General features: G+C 35.2%; 1 protein-coding gene across 4 annotated transcripts in view; it reads left to right on the plus strand.

The window, feature by feature from the left end:
* Positions 1-15,733, plus strand: part of ERC2 (ELKS/RAB6-interacting/CAST family member 2) — a 445,445-nt gene that overhangs the window by 174,260 nt on the left and 255,452 nt on the right. For 3 of the 4 annotated variants that reach the window (XM_051627871.1, XM_051627873.1, XM_051627874.1), the window contains 2 exons: positions 4,343-4,536; positions 10,184-10,195. In XM_051627871.1, the coding sequence (XP_051483831.1) occupies positions 4,343-4,536; positions 10,184-10,195 (206 nt within the window). The remainder of the gene's footprint in view (positions 1-4,342; positions 4,537-10,183; positions 10,196-15,733) is intronic. The other variant, XM_051627872.1, reaches the window with a different exon arrangement.

Consider the following 15,733-nt stretch of genomic DNA (forward strand, 5'->3'; position numbering starts at 1 on the left):
ATGTACTAAGCTTGGAGTTCTGGTGAACCTTTTTTCTGAACAGCAAAGACTTAATATTTCAAATGCTCCATAAGAGCAATTTCAGATTAAATTTTAAAGTATTTGCAGAATCCAGTCTGTATTGCTTAGAGCAGTCCCTGAAGTTAAATTAAAAAAAAAAACAACAAAAAAACCCCTTGAATTTTAAGTAGGCTACAAAAATATGAAGATGACAGCAATTTTTTTTAGTTTATTGTTGAAAGTAATAAAATTTGAAGGATCTTACAAAGTAATTTCTTGCATGTAGATTCTGCTGTTCCCTTTTTTTAAGTAAATACTCGCTTGATTCCTATGTATGTTTTTCTGAAGCTTTAAAAATAAAATACTGTATATATCCATCCTTTTCTCTAATGCAGAATAATGCATGCATGATTGTACCCTAAAATTTGAATAGACTAAATAATCTGTTGTATGCCTATAACACACTATTTTGGTGTTTCTGTAGGAAATTTGTGGTTTACATAAGGAAATGTATTTTATTTCCAAAGTATCTGTAGTATTAAGCAAATATCAGAACAGATACATACTTACTCTAAAACTTAGTGACATTCTAATAGTAGAGTGATAGGCTAACTTTCTGGAATGGTAAAAATAACATAAACCAACATAGTCCTACATTGACAGGCAAAATATCCATGAACCAAGTGTGCTAGTTTGAAACTAACCTAGTCTACACACACAGGTATTATTTACAGGTATAGATTGAGAGAGCAATTACTTTGCTGATGAAAGGTATACATGAACCAGTCACTCTTAGCCATAAAAGCCCTATAAAGCCAGAAAATATATTCTTCCCAAGAAAATGGAGAATTTAGGGAGAAAAAGGGGGGCAGAAAACAAAAAAAGAGAGGAGAACAGTAATAGGGAGAGACTTTCCGATTCATATGATAACCAAGCAGTTTCTGGTTAGAAGTGATGCAAGCCTGTGTCTCTGACAGCCTGCAAAAAAGCCAGATAATTCTGTCCCTTTCAGATGGGGGGAGGGTCAATATCAGCTGAGCTGCCTCCTTCAGGCCTAATATTTGACCTCAGAAGTCAAGTTTCATCTGTCAACAAATCACCCTTGATCTGTATATAACAAAGAAAGTGCCAAGTTAATAATAATAAAAAAATCTTCCATAGCCATAAAATATAATAAGGTACTTATAAGTATTCTGTCCCTTAGTCCTGGGAATGTCAGATGGATTGTGTTTTGCTCTCTTGTAGTATCAGCAGCTTTGCTCACATCCGGGTTCCCTTCAAGGGACTTGTTGCAAGTTAAAGCACCACCTGCAGACACCCTTTTAAAAATGATCTTGCTCCCCTTTTTAACTAACCTTCATTTCCCTTCCTCTTTAAGGCAATGTCCTTGCAGAAATATGGTTCCTGCCAATACTCCAAAACTATTCTATAGGAAGTGCTTGTAAAAGTAGGGGCAACCAGTTTACTTGGTGGTTTGCAAAACTGGGATGTGTTTGCTTGTTTGTTTCAAAAAATATTCTAGTCTTGTCTTTGAACTGAATGCTAACATTGATTTATATGTGACATTATGGACAAGTGTGCTGCACCTCAAAATCCTGTATAGGTTGGATACTTAATAATTATGGATTTAATCATATCTTATAGGTTCTGCTTCATGTTGAGAACCATAGGGAAATACAATGACCAAGTTTTTGCTATTGAATTTTCCAAGACATATCCTACAAATATGGAATGGCATGGGTACTACAGAAAGCACAGGAATTTAAAATAATTTTACAATTTAACATTAATTTCCTCAGCATGCTATTATGCAAGGATTATAGGGCTAAGCAGAAGAATATAATTTATTCCTGTTATTTCAGGTGGTTTTTTTTGGTTAAGCTGTGCAGTAAACAGTCTGTTCTGTACATTCCTGAGCTGCTGTGTATCAGGAATATTCAATGACAGCTGAACATTTGGCCCCTTTGCATTGATGAGACTGTCATTCTTGCTTAATTATGTATTTTAATCATAGAAAGTCCTGTGTGGCAATGAAAAGGGAAAAAACCCATAAAAACCAAACAAAACAAAGCTTCTCTGTCTCTTCTGCATTGTTTCTTGTCTTGGGTTAAAACAAGGAGAAGCACATGGGGGAAAAAGCTCAGGCTGAAAGTGAGAGTTCTTGTGTGCTAAAGTGAAGAAAAGACTGTTAGGGGCAGGAAAGTGGGTGTTTTGCCTATTTATGAAATTGTGGAAGCAAGGCTGGTAAATAAGTGAATTAAACACTAAAATAAACAGAAGGGAAAGAAAGGTGACAGGGAGGAATATGAAAGAGTGGCAGCCTCCAGAGGGGAACTGTGAGTTTCTGGATTTACCCTTAGGAGAGAAGAAGAAATCTGAAGAGCAATAGGGAACAATATGCTGTTTGCACAGGTTTCTTTGTATCTTAAAGGTGGGAGATAGCTTTTAAAATTTTTTTCCTAAAATGAATTTACCTTTACCAACATATGGAATTATTTTTATTCTTTGCAAAAGAATAATGTTCATTTAGGGGAGATAAGACACTGTCCAATTTCTTAATAAAGCTGATGGAAAACTGAAGTGATTTGCAGCTGGAAAGTGGTACACAGTCTCTTACATTATTGCCCCGACTACATTTAGTTCAGAAATTACAAAGTTAGCTGAAAGTAAATTTCTTGACACAAATATCAGCTGCTATAAAATAAATCAAAGTTTATTATTAAAGCAGGAAGATTTACAAGGATGAAAAGGAATTGTCTGTTGCTAGCATCTCACCCAAACAGTGAAATCAAGATACTTTTTGGATGTTACCTTGAAACGAGCTCTGGGTTAGAAAGTCCTGTATCTGCATAGAATTCAGGGCTGGAGCATGTATTATTATTCTAAATGGACAATTGGTGAGCAAGGCCAGTAAGTTTAGTAGGTTTTTCGTGTCATTCCCCTAGCTTATTTTGGTAACCAAATATTTCTTCTGAAGAAAAACCTCACAGTAGGATAAACAATGCTGAAAACCTACTGTCTTCTTATTATCCTCATGCTTAAATGATATGTTACATGCAACCTCCTCCCCCCCCCAAGTTTCTTCCCTTGTAATTTCAATTTTATAAATTGTTGTATTTATACTAAACTCAGACTTATTCTTTATTTATACAGAAAAAATTAACCATTGCAAAGAATGTGAACCTTCTAGTATCTGTAGTTTATATTCTTTCCAAAACACGCATGTTTCATTTTGAGCTGCATTTCTTTCATTGCTTACTTGCATTGTCTGTTCCCTGAAATTAAGAAGATAAGTAGGTCCTTGTCTTCTTTGTGTAACAAGATGGCTGGAGGACCTTCACTTCTCAATACAAATTTCTGTAAAATTATGTGTTAACAGAATGTTTTCTGAATTTTCTATGTTTAATGTGTACTGCCTTAAACTACTTGTTTTTTCCTTGCCTGCTCTTTCAAGATGCCAATTAGGAATAATGGGAAGCAAGGGGTAGGCTAAGCATTGCAGTGCATTGGTTTTTTTCCATCTGTCTGTGATTATTTCAGCCAAAAGTTTAAAGCACTTGATGCCAGATCATGCTCCCATTGAAGTTAATTGGGTTTTTGCCATTAGGTTTGATGGGAGTAAGATTGGGCTCTGCACTGTTGTCGTTGTATTCATTGCCTTCTTTCTTGTCTGTGAAACTGCCACCCATCCATGCATGTGTTTGCCAGGTTTGTGCTGTTTTCACCAATGGGCTTGTTCTTCTGATGTTTCAGGTTAAGTATTAATGATAAAAGAAAAAGGATTATTGGGTAAAATGTCTGCTGAAAGCAACTTTTTAAAAATTGCTTTGGCTTACAAACCACACTGCATAACAACAATTTCTTCCTTTTAAATTCTTGGTATCAAACTGCATTTGAAACATCTGGGGATACAGATTGCAATATGTATATATGTATTTGTGTGTGTATATATATATGGGGGAAAGAGGGAGAATATGCTTTATTGAGATATTGCCTATGTATTTGAAATGCTTCAAAAGCTTTATGTGAATTCAATTTAAATACAAGGTTATTTTTTTAATTTAAAGAAAATACCCTTAAAATATGGTCACCTCAATATGTAAAAACCTTAATAAATCCCCTCTCCCTTCAGGATGGTCACATTTGACTATAATGGTAGGCTGTGAAGATATTTTCATTCCTATTTATAGTAGAAATTTTCTGTAGAAAATGTTGTCATCAGACAAAAATACCCATAATCCTTTTTAATGAAAATGTGAACTTTGAGACTGAAAAATTAAAGCATTCAAAGCTATATAAACTGTTGTGATGCTTATGTTTTTTAAAAATATTGATTCTGAAGGCTCATGAGGCTGAAGAGGAGGCACGGATGAATCCAGAATTTGCAGACAGAATGAAACAGCTTGACAAAGAGGCATCGTACTATAGAGAGGAGTGTGGCAAAGCTCAGGCTGAGGTTGACAGACTTCTAGAAATACTCAAGGAAGTAGAGAATGAGAAGAATGACAAAGATAAGAAAATTGCTGAGTTAGAAAGGTAATTCTTATGTTATTTGTCTTACATTGAGTGGCGTTTTTATTTACTTGATTTTCATTGCAGGGCAAAGAAGTTAAGAGTAGGATGTGTTTTTTAACAGAGTGTTTGTTATGTCTTGTAAAATTGAATCAGAAATGGAAAAAAGTGGCTGCCTGAGAACTGCATCTCCTGTCTGCTGACTGTGGAACCGTTTAAGGTTTCCACTTTTTTAAAAGGAACACATATAGGGAAAGTCCTATGCTATTTCCATGACCCTCCCAGGAAACGTTGTTGGGAAACAACCCTGTTTTTCTCGTAACTGGTAAATCAAAATTGTCTTGATGTGTCTTCAGTGTAAGCAGCATTACTAATTCTCAGTGGTCCTGAAATATATTGGTAAGTATTTCTAACATGTCTCATTATTTAGTAATCTTTGTAGGTATTTCTAGCCAGTCTCACGACTATTTAATAATAGTTGTAACTATTTCTCAGTAGTATTCTGTAGTCTGCTTCAAATTAATATTTTCTGACATTGACCAGTGTTAATCTTGTTTCTGGGAAGGTTGTACAGTCTTAATGGACACAGGAAGGTTTTGGGATCCATTTTTTTCTCCCACTTTGTAATTAAATGATTCTTGGAACCTTCTCCCGTATGTTGGGCTGCCATTTGATTGATTAGCAATTTATGTGGATCTGATTTCTTTGTTCCCTTCCTGTATTTAGGCACTCTTAGGTAAATGAAAAAAGGAACTCTATGTTTTCAAATTCTTCATATGATTGTTTTCTAGTAAAAAAAATAAAAAAAAATTAATTGATATAGATCGCTATATTTATTTGAATTAAATATACAATTATTTATTTAAAATCAATGATTGCAAAGAAACAAGGATCCAAGGGATGCAAAGATATTGCATTCAGCCTTGTCAGCATGCAACCTCTGAGAAGGTCAGGTCTGAGAATCCTCTAATAGATTATGTAATGGACAGGATTTTCTATTTTTGTAATAATTTCTTTTGAAAATGCAATGCTTTTTTATCAGTGGAGTTTTGGGGCACCAATTTGCAGTCTGTTATTGTTGATGAGGATGTTGATCCTGAACTAAATTTTCAAAAAATAATTTGGTACCCCTAGGTAAGCACAGACTTTTTGAACAGGATATACTGCTCTGTGAATGTGATGAAATAGTTAAGCTTTCCTATGAACCCTTAAGTCCTCTGTAATGCTCCCAATAAGATATATGTGGCATGACCAGCTAAGAACACTAGTATGTTGCCATTTTTGGAAATTTTCATGCTTTACGATTTGTTTGTGAATTATATTAACTGCAGTGCAGATACTCACTTGATTTAATGTAGGTACAGCTTTTAGGATTATTTCCAAAGTCCCATACATGAACTACATGAATAAATTAAAAATTGTAAGCTAGGACAAAAAAGGTTTTACATAAAAGCTATCTGTTATTGACTTAATCAACAAAAATCATAGCCTTCACTTGCTAATGGAGTCTTAAAGCTACTTTCTGCTGTGCATAAGGACAGGCTCAGAGTAGTTGATCAGTACAGAAGGCCAGAGACCAGTCAGCAATATAAAGGTGTAATAGGGAAATATTTTTAAAGTGGGTATCTAACACTTCTTACTTAATCAGACTCAACTTAGGTTTCTCTAAAATTTAAATTATTTACTCTCCCTCTTCCTTGTTTTCCAAAAACATCAGCCTAAAGATCTAAATTGATACACAGCTGTGCCACCTGTTGGTATCCCCGGAGAGAGACTTTGATGTTGAAATTCCCCTTTCTAAGGGGTTGGGTGGAGTGTAAATTGCTGTAACATTTTATGAAGTGCTACTGTGCTTTCTGCTTGTAATGTCTACTAGATGAGTTCATTATTGAAGAGAAGAGGTGGAACCAAAGCTCAGTTTTCCCACTTTATGGGAATAAAGCATTGTGAAAATACTGCAATTTTAACAGAAGCATATTTGAAAATGTTCTTTCCTTCTTGACCTGCTGTTTTGTAATTAATAATATCAGTTCTAGGTTGCTATTCTCTCCTTTTTCTCTCTCTTTTTTTTTTTCTTTTTCTTTATTTTTTTTTTCCTGCTCAGGGACAGCCTATCTTCAGCACTTCCCCTAACCAGGTGCAAGGGTTTCTCTGGGGTTTTGTAGGAGAATGCTCTTTTGAAATGTTTTGGCTGGTTGACAGCTTGCTGGGATCCATGTTCACTGCTACACCGCCTTTACATTGCAAGATAATTACAACAACATAAATTAGCAACATTTTATAAACATAAATTCCTGAGTTATAATTTAGAGTATTGCTATGGTATCTTAAATATTTATTATATTCACATATCAATTTGTTAGCATAATGAGGTGTACAAGTACAAATCAATTTGAAAAGTAAAAAAAATTATAATTAAGTTATAATTTCCAAATTCAAATAAGAATTAAACAAGATAATTAATATTAATGTTCTACTATTTGTCAGAAAGAAAGGTAATTCTTTTCGTATTAATGTGGCTTTCTTTCCTCAGGACCTATCACACTTCCGAGCTGCATCATTTAAGATTCACACTATTCCTCATATATACAAACATGCTGGTTTGTTTCTTAAATTAGTTTGTTTCTTAAATTAGTCAATAGATATTAATTTTGTATTTTATACCTTCTTATTACTATATAGGACAACCAATTCCTTCTCCTCTAATAATGCTGTTCGATAACTTCTATTGTATCTTTCATGATTTGTTTATAATGAGAACAGATTAAAACTAAATGCAGTATATCCCAGTGTAAAGTATTTATTTTTATAAACTTGGCTTGATTTTTTCTTTAGTTTACTTGATGAAGGAAATGTGGTGTGGTTTTTTGGGTTGAGTTTTTTTTTTTCCTAAATGAAACTGGGTAAGATAGTGATCAGCTTAAGTGTTAATGTGAAGGGCCTAGCCAAAGTGAGGTAACTGCAGCTGAAAAGGAACTGTCAGAATGGAAGGAGTACATTGTTTAAAGCTTTTATTAATGGTGTTAGAATGAAAAGTGTATTTATGAAATATGCTACAAAGTTTGAATCAGGAAATTAAGTGAAATACAATAGTACAGAATGCATGATTGTGAAGGAAGGACCGGTAAGACTGTCTGCTCTAAGCGAAGGATAATCCTTGATACAGTTTAAGAAGAGAGAGACTGGGTGAATTTGCTTCTAGCAGTGTCATCGTGAGCCGTCTAAATAACGAAGCAGACGTCTAAGTAATGAGGTGTGAATCCTAGTATGTCAGAATAAATGTTTACAGTAAGGATAGGAAGATATTAATGTCATCAAGCTGTAGTGAGACTCCACGTGGAACTCTGCTATATAATTCTCATCCATCATATTTGCCAAGGTTGAATTGAAACTGGAAACAGGTGCAGAGAGGGTTGGTGGGATAATCAAGGGAAGAGAGTGTTGCTGTTGCAGGAGGAGTCTAAACAACAGTGGTTTGTTTCTCTGGCAAAGCAAAGACTTGGTAGGGATGCTGGTTCTCTATAAATATGTGCTGAAGTGAAATAAGTACTGAAGTGAAAGAAGAGTGATTTAAGTAAAAAAGTGTCTTGGAACAGAATACTGTGGATATACATTATCCATTAATAAACATAGGGTGTATTGAAAAAGAAAGGAAGAAAAACTTTTCTCATTTTCAGAGGAATGAAGGCTCTGGAACAACTTTCTAAAAGAAAGGGAATGAGATACCCAACTGCTTTTCAGATGCAGCTTGATAAATTTACTGATGTGATATGACATGTGCTTGCCTGCAGTTGTGTGCACAGGTTCAGTCCTCAGAGTCTTGTGCTCTTACAAGGATAGTGGGCTGCTAGCAACCTGTCTGCATGTCATTTCTCAGTGTTAACTTTACCTCACTTAACATTCTATAAACATCTATGCAAGCACATTGTTTTTATATTGAGGGATTTCTTAAGGATGAGAAGTGTAACTGAGTGCTCTCAGAATGCAGGAAACACAGGTATCCAATAGCCTGCATTGTGCCCTTTGGATCAAGTCAGAACAGCTGGGAGAAAAAAGGACACTGTATATGGGGGTATGTGAAACTGAGGAGGAAAAAGGAGCAGAGAGGCCTGTCACTGGAGGGACCTGTAAACAACATCCCAGTTGTTCTCTGGAACCTCATTTAATGGGATGACAAATTCCATGCAGAAAAGTAGTGTTTTTGGAGGAAGAGAACTAGACTAAGAATTACTGCCTCAAGCAGGGCCATATTTAAAAATCCCTTGTCAATTGCTTTGAGTGCCATTACTGGAGAGACCAGGCTGCCTGTCAAGCAGCAACCTGCAGTTGAGGACACAGTGGTCTTTTAACTTTGTTCATCCCCAGGGACACAGAAACAGTTTGGGCAAAGATTAATAATAAGAGAGAGAACAAGACTGGTATGTTACCTACCTCCTTAAAGAGAGCTAGGTATGAAAGGATAAATATTATAAACCTAATCAGACTGTTACTAGTTTAGGAGTGAAATGCTGTAGCTTGGTGGTGAAGTGATAAAAACATAGTGTATCTTAGATGATCAGTCATTTGCTTGATTGAGTGTAGCTTCTCAGCAAAGCTTACAAACAATATGAAAGTTCACTTAAAAATACTATGATAGCTCTGAGACAAAACCACTTTTCTTTTAAAGAAAGTTTGGGGTTTTTTACTGTCCACTTCTCATATGCAGTGGTAAGTTCTGGGTAATAACACTGTTAATGCAGATTTAAGCTGCAGTCAATTCAGTCGGAATTTGGATTTGAATTCTGATGAAAACAAGTCCACACAGTACTGACAATTCATAGCATAAATGACAAAACAGCAACATGTGGAATAATTGTGTTAAAAAAAAAAAGTATTCTCCTGGCTTTTAAAAATTTTTCTTTATTAAGTGAATGAAAAGCTGTGTACCAGTGACAGCTTTAAGGAGCAGTCTAGCTGGATGTCAGGCTAGGATTTTTTGGGCCTTAATTGGAAGAGTATGTTGGAGAATTTTTAACAAATAACTTATCAAGCATTGGAGTATTTTCAGTGGTAAAGTGTTAACCCTATTCTTCAAACTGAAGAAAACAATTGCTGTCAGCACTAGAAGGGGCTGCATTTCAGGGGTGCTAGGGGGCAAATATCTGTCTTTGATAATTAGGTATAATGCTTTGTGAACATCTAAATGGTATCCTTGAACCAGCTGCCAAATTGTTTAGTCGGTTTGGCTTTCATGAGAAGACTTGAGGAATGTGGATTATCAAACCTTTGTAGGTTCAAAAGAAGACTTTTTGGTATACGTTGAGACATTTGAGTGTGAGCAAACACTACCAATATCCACCTAATTTATTTGTTCCATTAGGTCTGTGTATGCATTTGGATGGTTATAAATATGGATGGTTTTCCACAGTTCACAAATGTCAAGGTGACATTTTACTTTGAAATTTGTTTTATTTAGTACACAAAAAGGTCATACTGCTATAGAAATTTTATTTTACTTCTTGCTTTCTCCTCCCTTTCCTTTTATTTTTATTTTATTTTAATAAAATTTGCTGATATAACATTTGGTTGTTATATTTTTAAAGAACTAATGTGTTCCTCCCTTTATTCTCTTTTGCTGTCTTCCTCCTTACGTTTTTCTCCACACTGCTGCTTTCTTCCCTACTCCAACCAGCTTGACTTCCAGGTCAGTATTTTCTGCTCTCCTATTTAATTGCTCCTTCCACAATGAAGGTTTTCATTGATGCTTCATTTATTTGGCCATTTTGATTTCATACTAATAACTTCTATTTGTCTCTTTTTTTGTTGTTTTTGTTTTTATTCTGCTTGTCCCTATTGTGAAGTTTTTGGTCATTCAATTTCTCGATCAGAAACTTTACAGCAAATGAATGCTTTTGACAAAAGTCTGTAAGAAAAAACAATGCTTATTAACAACATATTCAATTCATATGTTGTTTTGTGTGAAAGTTTTTTTCTTATTTCAGTTTTATTATCTTTTTATTATCTTTGTTTAGGGACTTCAACAATGGGAATAACTTTTTAGTAGACAATCCAACCCAGTTGGTAATGGATGGAACAATAAGATTATACGGAGAGATTTATAGTTTAAGATCAGAAACTTACTTCACTATCACCACTTTTTCTCTTATTGGAAACACAATAGGATGAGTTGGAGGGGTTTGGCTTCTGGTTTAGAAACTTTTTGCTGTTTATGCTGGCCAGAGTCTGAACCAGCACATAACTGCAAGAGAGATGTACCTATGTGTCTGTTTTATATGCTGTGTTTGTATATAGCATCCTCCAGTCAGATTCATGTTTTGCTTTCTTCCAGGTTTTAGATTAATTTAGCTAATCCTTGTGTTTGTACTTGTGCACTGGTTTGCAGTAATCTCGTAATCTTATGAAGAATTATTATGATTTGCAGTCTACAGCCAACATAGTGTTCTCTTAGTAAGCCCTGAAATTAATTTTTCTTTCTCATGCTTATGAATTACTGTGAAGTGTGTTTTAGTGAAGTCTTAAAACACCTTCTTGGTATTTTAGAAACTAATAACTTCATATGACTTAGACTACAGATTTATCTGCTTCTTCCTTTCCCTATTCATTTCACAAGGCAGCTTTTAGATTTTTTTTTCTTCCCCGTGGCAAATATTTCAGACAGCTCTATGCTCTTAAGCTCTTTTTAAAAAAATTATTTTTTGAAGTTGGTGGTTGAAACTTGTGTCCTGTACTGAAGGAACTTTGCTTTTGGAAGGAACAGAACTGGGTTTCAATCATTATCAAGGTAGAAAGTGTTTACTTAATGGAGGGTGAATAGTGCAAAGCTTTCCCAAGTGGATTTTAGATACCAAAGCTTTGCATTTGCAGATACGGTTCCAGGTATGAGGTTGCCATGCATCGCATTTGAGTAGAATTGTGGCAAAGATCTGATCTGCCTTTATAATGTGTTCAGATCTGAAGTTTTCAGAATTTTTATGGCAATGTATACTTTTTGCACAGCATTGCTCTCTATTCATATAGAACCAGAGCTTGTCACCTTTGGAGGGTTTTGGTATCTTAGTCTCAAAACCAAGCATGCTTCAGATGTGTCAGGGCAGTTTCTGACGTGGATGCCTTTGAACCATATGGCCAAAGATTGCTCATTATGGAAATCCTGACAAGATAAGAGGGTTTTTCTCCTGATGTGCTTTAATGAACCTCAAAGTTACAAGTTATTTTCCAGCTGGAAAATTTTGTTTCTTAAATTTGAGTCTTACTGATTGCAGTAATGAATCAGATGAACAATTTCTTCTTATTGTCTGTCTACTACAAGGACATTCTAATGTGCTTGAATGGACAGTTATTACAGCTGAATTAGAAAAATTGGTTATGCTGAAATTGTCTGAATGTGACCACTCTGACATTTCTATCAGAACATACTCAGCATTGATTGAAAATCTAGCCAGAGAGTGCTTAAAAAAAGGTATTATATGATGAGGTTGTCATTATGGTTGATTTCACAGGAATTCAATGATTGGTATGCAGAAACATTTGTTTAGCAGTTGGAGGTGCAATTTCTGTTATGTTTTATTGACCTAAAAAACAGCTGACCTTGGTGAAGCAAACTGTCCTCATAACCCTGCCAACTTTCATCCCTCGAGTCCTAGATAAGTTGTAGCATATGATTAGTTTATTGTGGGATTTCAGTGAAGTGTTAAGTTTTCACAGCTTGAATCATCATTAAGGTCAAAACTTAATTTAAGATAATGGCCTATTAATTTATTTAATTACTGCTAATCAATATGTTCTTAGCTGTCATTTTATTAATCCATATTTACATAGGGTTAGAATGATTTGAAAAATGCTGCATCTGTTTTATACCATGATAGGCTGTTGATACTGGTGGCAAACAAGAACATTGAATACACTGGCAAAACCCCACCACAATGTGCATCTGTTTATACAACACAAATTGTTCTGAGCACAAAGATCAGTACAGTAATCTATTTTTTTTTTCTTTAAGTTACAGCAGGTTATATACTCCCTGAACTTTTCTGCTTGCAGATAAAGGAGAGATGGATATTTTTTCCATGTATAATATACTGACCAGAGCTAGAAACTTTCCCACCAGTCTCTGATGCTGCCCTTCCTACTTGTTTCCGTGGGAGGGTAGAGCTCAATGAGATGTGTAAGGCAAGGTTTAACAGAGTTTTAAATTTAACTTACGAGCCTTCCACAGTTTTGTCAAATGTCAGTTTGATGCTTCCAAGGGCAGAGTGATATGTTGTTCAAAGATAATTTCCCTGGAGAAAATGAGATAGTGTAGTAATGAAAACTGAGAGAATCTGTGACATACATTACTCTTTTGAGAGACTGGTTATTCTGAGTGAGAAACATAGTTGTGACATTGGATAACAGGCAGATTGTTGTCATGTCTTTCTGGTTTAGTCTGTTTGCTACATATGCAGAACAAACTTTTTAACGTTGTGAACATGTTAATATTTAAACATTTTGAAAGAGGTTAAGATTTGAGGTTATTTAGATTTTGGTGATTACATGTGTGGTTTTTGAATTTGTGTAAATTTACATTTCATTTTATTTAAGAAATAAACTTCATATTTTCCTATTTCCTTGGAATTCCACTTTCTTATAGAAAAGAAATAAAATAATAATATATTACAAAATAAGAAAAAATCATAGTGATAAACAATTAAAAGATATAAATGAGTCCCTGGGAGTGGACAATGTATTATTGTTCATTTTTTGTCCCACTTACTGCTGAACCTGTCTGGTCAGTTCTGTACTTCCCTTGCAGTTTTCTTAAAGGTGTGTAGAAGTTAAAATAATAATTTCTGAGACAACTCTAAGTGGATTATTCACATAAAGAAAAATATTTTGTAATTTCTCAGTGATGTGGTTTTGTGGGTTTCTTTGTGTGTTTGTGTTTTTTTTCTTGTTATTTGGAGCATGAATATTCAATGGAAGGAAATGGATATGCAGCATAAACGATATGAAGAGAAAGAAGCTCTGTTATCTCTGAAAGGAAGGTATCCACTTGGGATTGGGCTGTACCTGAGACCACAATTCTGTGTTGGGAAAGAGAGAACACAAGGAACTGTTACTCCTCCCTTTTCACAGTTACTAATTTCACACCAGAGCAACATTTCTTATGCTTTTCTAGGCCTGCTGCTTCTACTAGCTTTTCCCAGGGGGACAATCCAAAGAGGGTATTTCTTTAGCTCTTCACTGTGTGACTAAGCAGCCACAGAGCATCTCCTCTTGGGAGCTTGATGACTGTCTAGGTACAATGTTGTCAGGATTCCCTGTGTGCAGTGGGAGGGGTGTGTGTATGAAGAATCACTGTGAGATAGCACAGCTTACCCTCAAAAAGCTGTGGCTGAAAAGAGACAGGGGAACTAAATTTAGGAATTGGGCTCTTGGTGGAACCACTTCTGCTCGCATTTTTTCCTTCCAGAATGCAGGAGCAACTTGCATGGACAATGTGATTGGGACTGGATTGAAATGCTCCAGTCAGAATTTATAAAAATCATACAAAGTGTACCTGATTTATTGGAAGGTCTGAAGAGGTTACTGCAAAAGCATGGAAAGTGTGATTTATATATTGAATGATAATGGCTGGATTGATCCTGAGAACTCCTAGGTTGAGCTGGGAGTTGAAGTCAAAAGTTAGAATTTAGAAGGAAGTTGCAATGAAACATGAAGTCCAGCAGAGGAGGTTTGGTCCCTGTGGCTGTCAGGCTAAGCTGGGCATGCTGTGGAGCCATTAGATGCAGAGAACAGCTGGACAGAGTCAGGAGTTGGTGGTGTTTTAAAGGTTTTTCCTTTTTAAAGGAAAAGAATAAAATAGAAGAAAGCTTACCTGGACAACAGCTGGAAATGACCTGATGAAGCAGCAGCAGGGCTGCAACTCCTTGGTTGCAAATATTAGCAACAAACTGTTTCCAGTTACTGGTTACAGTTATCACTAATGGTATAAATTAATAAAATAGCTGATCAAGCAATTGCCATATTAAATCAGATCAAATATCCTTCTCATCTAGTGTCCTGTCATCAGCAGTATGTATTATTATTTTTTTTTTTAAAGAACAACATCAGAAGAAAATGCAAACAACCCTTAGTGTGTGAGAGAGATGTGTGACAGATGAGTCTTCTGGTACAGATTTCGCACATGTTCATATAAAGTGTTAGCCAGTAGGAATGTGCTGAGAAAGACAGTAGTGCAACATACTGCATTGGAGTTTCAGTGGTTGCAGTGCAGGTATGTGTTGAAACCAAGTGATATGAGCCATAATTTGGAACAGAATTTTAGGAGGTCTTTTTCATTCATACACTATCCTCATTTCTAGCCTCTCTCTAGGGCTTTGGAGGGAATGGTGTCAGACTAAACACTTCTTAAAAAAAAAAAAAAAAGATTTTGGAAAACTTCCCAGATTGTGTGTTAGGTAAATCCTTCCTCCCACAATTTTGTCTTTGAGGTGAGAAATGTTTCAGTGACTTTTGTGACACTCTCTTTATTCTTAGTAGGCAGAGTTCTTGGTTCTCTTAAGGCAACAATATCTTTTTGTGGTGCATTTGGAAGCAAAACAGTTGTCACACTGAAGGACCATCACAATCTGAGTATTAAGAAATATTAAACCAGGCTTCAAAATTTGAAATACTGAGATTTAAAGGGAGGAAAAACTAATAAGAAAAAAAGGATTATTTGAATTTGTGGACATATATATATATATTTAAACCCAGTAGTAGAATCACCTTGTCTTTTTTGAGATCTGTAGATCTGTGTGGACTGCAAGGTTGCTCCTTTGAGTGAAATTGGAATAGCTATATAATGCATTGGTAAAAGGAACTCAGGATGTAATTAAAACATTGAATATACTAAAATTCATTTATCTTACCTAGTAATTCTGGGCATTTAACTTTACAACAAAAATTGAGGAGTTATCATTTTTTTCTTAGAAAGTTTTCATTTAAAACACTTTACTCATGTGCCTATATAGTGGTCTGCATTAATCTCTGAGCTTTTCATGTTGATCTGCCAAATTTTCACATTAAAAGCAGAGGGGTTAACATATTAATAGTGGTAAATTGCTTGATTATAGCTTTGGAACATTCTTAGACTCCATTTTACATATGTTGCTTGTTTTGTGGGAAGAATATGTTGTATTAGTGGTTTCTGCCATTTTTTATTAGGGCATAAAGCTAGATGAATGATTTGGCCTGGAAT

This window comes from Apus apus, chromosome 9 (genome assembly GCF_020740795.1).
Source record: "Apus apus isolate bApuApu2 chromosome 9, bApuApu2.pri.cur, whole genome shotgun sequence".
NCBI classification, from domain to species: Eukaryota; Metazoa; Chordata; class Aves; order Apodiformes; family Apodidae; genus Apus; species Apus apus.